Raw genomic sequence first — 9,621 nt, forward strand, 5'->3', positions numbered from 1 at the left:
AAAAATAAGGAAACACATTATCCCACCATATAAATAAATTTGGACCACACAAATACACTACCCCACCATACAATTAAATTTGGACCACACAAATACTTACCAAAAAAAGGAAATAGGGAAGTTATTGTGAATAGGTAGAAAAAAGAAAATAGGGAAGTTTATATTGAATAGAAGGGAGTATTAATTATAATAAAATGTATTTGAATAATGTAACAATCAACATTCAGTTCTTAAATTAGATTTATGCTCCAAATAAGTTAATATATGTTCAAAATGATGTGAATATAATTATAGGCACTTTTCAATTTTTTTTTTGTATACCGTGTGAAATTTATGGAGCAAACATATCAGGCCCAAACTAAATTTATTCGAATGTTTTGGCTGTGTCTTGCATGTGCTATGTATCAAACATAGCTATTAGAAATTTGCACATTTTTTTTAAACAACTACGGAGTATATATAATGATGTTTAAGATTTTACCTATAAATAAAATAGGTTGAACATTCTCAAATATTATTTTTTGAGGTTTAAATTCAAAGTATTTAAAAAATACGGAGTAGCATATAAATTATTTAACTAAAAGTAATATCTAGTTAGCCATAATCAATGTCGTTTTATACTTGACGTATACATATTTAATTGAAACTATTAAAGAAAAATGTAATATGTTTTCTACTTTTTCATGTCGTTTATAGCACTATTGTACTTAATAATCATTACTTTTATTTTGATTATTCGAATGCACTTGTGATCACTGTGTACATACATACTCGTTATCACATTACTTAAACCCTCGCAAAAAAATCTCATGTGTATTTAATTTGTCGCAATATTATTTTGGGTTTTTCTATCCTATGCCCACTAGGCATAGGATAATAAACCAAAAATAGAAAGTAGTAAATGATATTTTCATGGGAAATTGTAATATCTCATCACTTTTAATTTTTTTCACAAAAAATACATTTAATACTTTCCTATTTTAGCTTCTTATCCTATGCCTAGTGGGCATAGGATAAAAAAACCGTATTATTTTTTCATTTCCACACTATAAAAGCTTATCTTTTGTAGTTAGCTTAAGTTTTGTTTGTAATAAATACAATGACTCTTCCAAATATATTTTTCTTGATGGATTTAATGGTGTAGGTTTTATAATTTTCTTAAATGTTTTTTTACGTAAATGTAAAGCATTTTGAGACACTCACTTTAATCATCTATGCATATCAAAATATTTCATTAAATATAATGAAAATTATACTCTATTGAAAGCATTTTTCGCAATATACGCAATGATTTACATTTTAGAATTTTTGTCAAAATAGTTTTTTAATAATTTAAAATTAAACCACCGTAATTATTTGATGTAATTTTATAATATTTATTAAACTATAACTAATACTTTGCTGAGATTTATGCTGCATTTATTACGTTCGTATTTAATGATCAGTTGTAATTAATGATGGTAATTAAGGTTGAAACACCACGTGGCGCATTCACAGCATTTCAACCCAGTTTTATATATATATAAGATAATAGAGAACAAACAAGATGAATATCATTAAACTGATTCATGATACACAAGTTGACAACGATGGAATCCAAACGGGAAACATCAATAGACTTTATTAAATCATTTTAGCAGTCCTTGTCAATGATAGACTTTCCCTCGCTATTTCATCATCCCCGCATTATCTCCACCAACACAAACTCCATGTTCTTCACCAGGCAACACAGCGCACATCCGTAATCGGTGGTGTAACAGACGTACGCATATGGGTCGAGTGCAAGGAGGGGTGTTCAGCGCAAGGATGGGGGTGGTCAGGGGTGGTCGGCAGCACTGGGAGGGTGGCGGGGAGGGTGCCGATGCAGGAGGGGGGAAGGGAGGGGTCGGTGATTGGCGGCGATGAAGGGATTTCAGTATTATTGGCAATTTTCTTTTTTTTTTTTTAGGTTTTTTATTCTTTCTTGTTTCTCTCTAAGTGGGTTGAGAAATGAGAGGATAAAGAGAAAAAATGACAGAATCGGCAAGTATATCAAAACAAAAATGTAGTGTATGAGCAGAGAGTTGTGAAAAAATGGTGATAAAGAATACAGGCACATACAACAATTAGGTTCCTTTTTCATTCGACAGTTCTAAACAGCACATTTTTGCAGTATGCCCTAAAATTTGAGTAACAGCTAGTAATAACTGAATACACAAAACATTCAGACTCTTATTTGGCAAACCACATAAGTCATACTGCTGGCCGATCTCCGTGTTCTAGTTGCTGCGGTGACTCAGAATCTGAGCAGGGAAAAATAATTAAAGAAACGTTGAAGATGGCAGTGTGTATGAGAGATGTTTCAGTCATCATGAATCACGACAAAACAAAAGAAGTGGCACAATTAGACCTGTTAAAAGTTAAAACTATAATGGAGGAAATGACGAAAATGGAGAGATATTTGCATGAAAATACTTGAGAGCTACCTTCAGTCACGTGCCCAAAGAGGTTCGAATGACGGGTTCTTCCGGGTTTTGGAGTGACTGGTAGCAGCAGGGGAGTGCACAATGATTGGAAGACACCACTCACATTTGTCCCTTCCGTCCACTAGAAGGGGATGCTCGTACCTGTAAGTATTCGTGCAACCAAAATAAAAACAAATGAGAGAATATTAACATCGCTCCATCATCCCAAGATCATATGGTATGGCCTTTGTTTTTCTTTTCTGCTATAGCATACAAGGTTATTTTTGTTTTCAAAAGAACCAATTTTCGTGAAAAAAAAAAATATATATATATAAAATTGAAGGTTAATCACTCAAACAAGAGCACCGGCTCATTCATAAAATAAAAACCTGAAGAAACAGCTCGTCTCCTTCTAAATTCATTTCACCCTTCCAGATATGTTAGTGCAAGGGCAAAAAATTTGTTGTAAGATGGTTTTACACTTCAAATTGAAAACATATGCTATTTTCCCAAATCTCATTATATAATACCCTTTACAGGGTATTGGGGTAAATAATTTGAGATTTTACATCTATGCAGCACCTTCTATAAGTATGTGTGTTCGTCCTAAACAGATACAAACTCTTGCTTAACTAACAGAGTACTTATTCAAGTCAGCCAGTATTTTACTTCTTTCTTGCTTCATTTACAAACTTGTTCTCTCTTCTACTTTTTATATTGCTTCATTCGACAACAGGTTTGCTGATCCAGTAGGCAATCCTTGGAAAAACAAGTCAAAGAAAACCCTACCTAGTCCAGTCGATATTCCTTGGCGTGGTGAAGAACTCAAACCGCAAAGCCCATTGAACAGATACGTGAGGAGTTGCAAAAGACATAGGCCCATCCATGGGAACAGAGAAAAGAAAGCTAGTCTGGACTATGTCAGCAACAACCTCATGATGATCACTGTGAACCTATTAACATTCAGATTACAAACAAGTTAAATTTACAACACAGTATCACAGAAAAAGTGAAACGAAACAAAATTAATCACTTACAGCTCAGATCAGAGCAATTTACTAGTTATGCAGAATTGACATTACAAAACTAACAATGTTCTGTAACTTCTCGTCCAATCCAATTTTCACTTACATATGTCAAGATTCTCCAGACCAACTTGTCGGATACTTAAAGACAGCTACGAATTAAGTAAAAAACAGATAATAAAGGGAGAATAAACATCAAGTCCCTTCATGCAATAGTGGCCAACTTAATGCAAACACCTTTACCTTCGTAATTGTAGGGGAGTTTCTCCGAGATGGGTGCACAAAACTTCGACTTATAGTCTCTGAGATCTCTAATGTAATTGAGACCTAGAATAAAAGACAATTGTTAAGCACCTCAAGAATATTGAACTTGTCTGCAGCCTCCTCTAATGATCTTTTAGATATGGGAAGAGATGATACCTCAAGGCACCTCCTTGTTCCTTCTTCACGAAAGAACGTAAGTGTCCCTCCTATCTGTCACCAAAATGTTAAACCGCGTTGAAAAATGTGACATCAAACAGATCTCCAGAGTGGCAAATTTCTGAAATTTACCGTATCACTGAAAAAATAATTTGAATCCGACTTCATGGGTGAAAATCTGAGAAGAACTTGATCATCAAGCTTGATATTGTAAGATCTACCTCGAATGTAGCCTTCTGCTGCAGAAAATGTTACATCTAATTAGAATGTAGCATAGCTAAATTGGTCTCTGAATAAAAAATATTTTGCTAGACCGAAAAATAAGAGACGAGAAAAAGATGACAATTACATGCAGTAGATTCAGTTGTTCCTACAAATGAAGACGCTCTGTTTTCATCATCGCCTCTAGAAAATGATTTTGTGTATCTTTTTTGTGGACTTGGTATGACAACGTTTGGAGGACTGCTGGAAGATAAAATATCTGGCAGTAAGAAAGAATATTGCTTAGATAGATCAATTCAATTAAACAAACTACTCGCTGCGTTTCACATTAATCTTCTTGTTTGACTTTTTTAGGTTTAAGTTTCAAACTATATGAAGATTAATGAGAAACGGAAGGAGTACACACTAATCTCACGCTGAGAATTATTTAACTCGGCAGCTTTACTCACCTCCACTTGAATTATATAGGACTTCATCAGCTTCTGCATGCAAGGGTTCTCTAAAAGACCTTGACACTGATCCTTGCAGAGATAGTGAACTGCCAAAAGCCTTCTGAAGATTTTCTCTTGAAGGATTATACGAAGAAAGAGATGAAATTTCATCTCTTGAGCTATCGTAGCCTTCTTCAGCTCCATCAAATAAATCATTGGCCCTAGCCTTTAAAAAATGTTGCATCAACACACAAAAGAAATGTCTTATAGTTGAGCCATGAGGAATCTAAGCTAAACCAAAGGAAAGGGACCAGTGATTCCACAAAACTAAATATTAAACAAAATAATACTTCTTCTGTTCCAATAGCTAGTTGGAGGCTGAGGACAATGGAGTGGAGGGGCATCAAACGTGCTGTAGGTGGGTTAGGGTGGAGGGCGGCGAAAGTTGTGGAGTAAGGTTGGTCAGGTTTTTTGGAGATGTCAGTGATAGGGATACAGCTGGTGCAGAAAGCCGAGCTGCCTCGAAGCCAGTGAGGGAAGGGGAGGCCAAGGTGTTGTCAGGGGTGGGAGGGGATGTCAGTGGTGCTTGGTGCTGGCAAAGGTTGTCCGGCAGTTGTCAGTTGTGGGTGAAGGTGGTTTGGGACTTGGGGGTGAGGTGAAGGAAGTGGGTTTGAGTAAATAGGGGGTGGGTAAATTAAAAGCAAGGGCAATTTGGCCACATTTCTAAGCTTACAACTTGATTAAAAATTAGAAACGTATTCAATGAAATGTAACGGCCCAAAATGGAATACATATACGTGGTACAATTTATTGGAACAGAGGAAGTAACAGTAAAGACAAGTAAGAGCAGCTTACCCACTCAGAATCCTCATCCAACTCTTTCCAATAGATATCTGTTTGGATGGTCTGGCTAGGAACAATACCTAAAAACAACCAATCATTAAATTATTTGAAAGTTTTTGCGTATGCGCAAACTCGTCAAACATTTTCTTATAAGGGCAGTAACTTTTCTATCTAGGGCAGAAATTCAGATATGATGGTTCATGACTTTGGAACTCCCAATTTGTTTTTTTTTGCAATGGAAAGGTTATCTTCTTATAAAGAGGAATCACATATTTCCATTTTTTTAAAATCCGAGCACAAATGAATTATCATCAGCATGATTTTCATTTTTTTTTTTTTAAAAAAATAAGCCAACTAACAAGACATTAATTTCACAACATCATCATCATCATCCCCACCCCAATACTTCAATGGCGTAACGGTGATTAGATATACGCAATCTTACCCTGTGTGCTTAACACATAAAGGTCGTTTTCAAATGACCATTATGAAAACTGCACAGTAAAATGCATCGACACTCAGCTAATACACAATACGAGAAGCATTGAGAGTTCAGTTAGTCATGTTGCTTTATTCCACAATGCACATATTCCAAAGCAGCATTGAGTACAAGCCTACCATCAGGTTGACTTTCTTCATTTACCAACCCATTCCCCTGTTGTGTAACCCATATTTGCAAAGGAACACGAGCTTCCTGCACATGAAGTTTGCCAAAATGAATACCACACAACCAATATGTGCTACATATCTAATAATCTTCTGGCAACCAGAGTATCAATCTTTTCTATCTTAAAAGGCTTTAAGATTGACAATTAGAAGGTATATGGTGACGTCTATCTTAATGAATAATTGAACATGTTTCCAACTGCATAATCCTCAAAGCAACTATGAAGACAATGAACCTATGATCTGCTATTAGGAAAGAAAGACTGCTTATGGAAATCAATAAAATTGCAGCCAATACATGTATATGTATTCTGTGTTTCCATCTAAAGATTATTCTCGAGTTAAAGCTAAAATAAATAAGGCAGACAGAAAGTGAGAACATATACATTTGTTTTGAGGAAACGCTCGATTGCTCTACGTGGATCGTGATACTCCAAATTAATGACAATAGTCCTGTACTTTTTTTGTAGTGCCAATCCAACAAAAGTTTTCCTCTATATTTAATATTTTATTTTTTTTTCTATTTAGAGTTCACAATTTCTATTATATTTATCGTATAATAGAAATAGAATTGGATTTTATTTGAATTTGAGTACATTATTATTCAATTGAAAGTAAGATAAATCACGGAACTAAGCTTTTAAGACCTAAAATTTGTGACAATTCTCGCAGTAAGCAATTGCCTTTTAATTTAAATTACAATTACCTCGGACTATTTTAGAACACTTAAAGGCTATGAAGGATAAAGGATTAAGAAAGACGAGGTAAAATTTAAAACAGGAAGGAACAAATGAAAAGGATAGATGAAAAGAGAGAGACAGCTTGAAGAAGAGAGACTGACCAGGCCAGTGATATTTTTAACCAAATCTCTATTGGAATGACCACTTTCCAGTATCAACCATTGTCCTGATAAAGCAGTTCTAACATAGTAAAAGTATCGAATCGTTGTACCCCTGTAAGATGGTGGTATACTGCTCGGCAGAACAGTTCGAACAACATCTGCAAAAACAACTTCCTGATGAGCAAAATGCAAGTGGCAGGTGAGGTTGGGTAATCTACATATATACTAAGTTTGGACAAAAAAGACTAATATAAATATATTTAGGATTACAATTTAAACTTGGTCTAGTTCAATTTACCATAAAAATAATTTACAAAATTTCATTTAAAAAAGATGTAGGTGTTGTCTATATGCAAAAGGTATTGGTCAAAATCAACAATGTTTGACCACAACATTCAAAAGAGGCCAATAAAGGTGGAGCAGAGAGAGCACTTCAATGCAGATATATAATAATAATAAAAGAAAAAACTTGCTCACAACCATTGAAATAAACCAGCTCTGCTTGGCTTTTATTCAAATCATTACCACAGTGTCGCAAAGGCCCCGGGGCACAGGGCAAGGTAAGGCAGGCCGGGCGTGGGAGCATCATCCCTTTTGTGTAAAGTGTAGAGAGGTTGTTTCAGGTTGAAGGACTAGACACATTAGGGCTCTTCACCCCCTCCAATTATGTATAAATAAGGCGCCAGTGAAAAGAAATACATGTAATAGTTTGATACATAAATGCGAAATGCCAATATATAAAATGTGATCAGATCACTGGAACTTCAAACAAAGGCTCCTAGAACTAGATTTATATCCTTAATTTACCTTATGAGGCTCCTAGCCTCCTACTATCACTGTTCACCAACCAGAAGGACAAAACGGTTGTCCCTCAGCCAACTTTATCCCCTTAATCAAACTCATCAAAGATTCTAAGAGGCTAATAGCTAAACAACACAAAAGTTCTAACGCAACATGAGCCTATGATTTTATGTTTAACCAAAAGGGCATTCAGCAAAAGAATACTCGGTACATAAAGGAAAAAGGACGTGTTCAAATAAGATCAAAACCTACCAACACACACTAACACAGCATCTTGTGTATCTGAATATGGGAATGGAGTGGCACAATTAAAGAAATTAACTCACACTTCTTAGAGTCCCCGGATGAAATGATCTGATTTGAGACCAATGATGTTGCGGAGCAATCCAAGAACACATTCTCCCCTGAAAAACAAAATAATGCTTTTTTTTTAAAAAAAAAAAGGGGGGGGAATAACACAGTTTGCAACTAACCACTCTTCCGGCTTTCCACCTTCCTATTAGTTTACATGTAAAAACATTTACATACACGAGAGAAATACCACAAAATGAAGATCACAACTAGAAAAATAAGAGGAATAAATACTCTAGATGCAACGTTAGCAAGGAGACTCAAACAATTTCACAACAACGACATTACCCTAGTGCCTCTAGGGCTCCTATAAATTGTGGTGTAAGGGGGGTCAGATGTAAACGACCTTACAAATGTGTTAACTACACAAACAGGTTGTTTTCAGACAACCCAAGATCAAAATTGCATTGAGAATAACTTGAAATGACTGATACTTGACAACAAAAAGAAGAGTGGATATTTTTCTAGGGTCTGCATTACTAAGTCGTCCTCTAAAATTTTCAATCTATAATTTGGCCGTAGCTTCGAGTACTAGTCACTCCCAAATATTACTAATACATATTGTAGCCCCCTATCTTGGTATCTACATAGCCATTACAGCAGTGCTCCTATAAGGTTTAGGATATGAAAGCAATTGGCACTTTGTAGAGAAGTTAAGTGAGGTACCCGTATTCGACATTCAACATCATTTGTAGTATTAAAAAAGAAAGCATGAAAGGGGTAGGGAAAAGGCAAACCTCTCCTTTGTTTAGAACCGGGTATCGGTTTTAGAGTGGAAAACCATTGAGTATCAAGCTTCTCAACCCCTTTGAGCTCAAAACTAAGTCTTTCAACCAAAAGGGATCTGGATTTAATCTCCTGGGAATTGGAAGAAGGGGATTGAATCTGAATAGTGATGAGAACCTCATCCCCAGGCCTATAAACATTCTTGTCAGTTTCAATCTTCAAAAAAGGGGGTAATTCATCCCTATTTGAAACCCTAATTTGATCAATTGAGCTTCTGGGTTGTTGTTGTTGGGTGCTTGATTCCCCAAACCCAAATAATGAAAATCTCCTTGAAGTGTGAGGAGGTTGCATTTCTAGATTGAAAGTAAGAGGGGAGAATGTTGGGAGAAATGAGGTTGGAGTTGGATCAAGATCTTAAGTTTAGTTGTAAATATGTAACGTAACAACATGTCATCAAACATCTCAACTTTCAGATTGCTCACTGCTCAGTGTATATATATGCGTCAGTTTTAAAACAAAATCTCACAATATATTTTACTCCCTCCAATTCACGATAAACCTCTCATTTCATTTTAGCACAAAAATTAAGGAAACACACTACCCCATCATATAATTAAATTTGGACCACACAAACACTTACCAAAAAAGGAAATAGGGAGGTTATTGTGAATAACCGAAAAAGGAAATAGGGGGGTTTATTGTGAATTGGAGGGAGTATTTTATATATTGAGAGGAAAGGTACAGAAAATATAACTATCGATTGGAGTTGACTGGGGAGGGAGTAAGTGAGATTGGCTCTCCAATAGAAAAGTACACCCCCATTTACCCGGCAAAGGTAAATTGGGGCGTTA

The 9,621-nt window shown here is 35.6% G+C and overlaps 1 protein-coding gene across 3 annotated transcripts; it reads right to left on the reverse strand.

Moving 5' to 3' along the window:
* Positions 1–2,063: 2,063 nt before the first annotated feature.
* Positions 2,064–9,270, reverse strand: LOC141642710 (uncharacterized). 3 transcript variants are annotated; one of them, XM_074451586.1, is made up of 13 exons: positions 8,782–9,270; positions 8,020–8,097; positions 6,893–7,050; positions 6,004–6,079; positions 5,398–5,465; positions 4,561–4,768; positions 4,239–4,370; positions 4,022–4,128; positions 3,890–3,943; positions 3,713–3,796; positions 3,234–3,397; positions 2,466–2,606; positions 2,064–2,282 (listed from the first exon to the last, which is right to left on the reverse strand). In XM_074451586.1, the coding sequence occupies exons 1-12, from the start codon at positions 9,119–9,121 to the stop codon at positions 2,468–2,470; spliced, it is 1,608 nt and encodes a 535-aa protein (XP_074307687.1). In that variant the 5' UTR covers positions 9,122–9,270; the 3' UTR covers positions 2,064–2,282; positions 2,466–2,467. The 3 variants fall into 3 exon arrangements, with proteins under 3 accessions (XP_074307687.1, XP_074307686.1, XP_074307685.1); XM_074451585.1 differs by having other exon boundaries at positions 2,064–2,389; positions 8,782–9,234; XM_074451584.1 differs by having other exon boundaries at positions 2,064–2,606; positions 8,782–9,250.
* Between the last annotated feature and the right edge of the window lie 351 nt (positions 9,271–9,621).

Source organism: Silene latifolia, chromosome 2 (genome assembly GCF_048544455.1).
Source record: "Silene latifolia isolate original U9 population chromosome 2, ASM4854445v1, whole genome shotgun sequence".
Classification (NCBI taxonomy): Eukaryota; Viridiplantae; Streptophyta; class Magnoliopsida; order Caryophyllales; family Caryophyllaceae; genus Silene; species Silene latifolia.

Coding starts and splice junctions, on each gene's coding strand:
- LOC141642710 (XM_074451586.1), bottom strand. CDS start 9,121: ATGCAACCTCCTCACACTTCAAGGAGATTTTCATTATTTGGGTTTGGG. Junction 5,466..6,003: donor TGAAGAAAGTCAACCTGATG/GTAGGCTTGTAC, acceptor GGTTGTTTTTAG/GTATTGTTCCTAGCCAGACC. Junction 3,398..3,712: donor ACTCCCCTACAATTACGAAG/GTAAAGGTGTTT, acceptor GAATGTTAATAG/GTTCACAGTGATCATCATGA.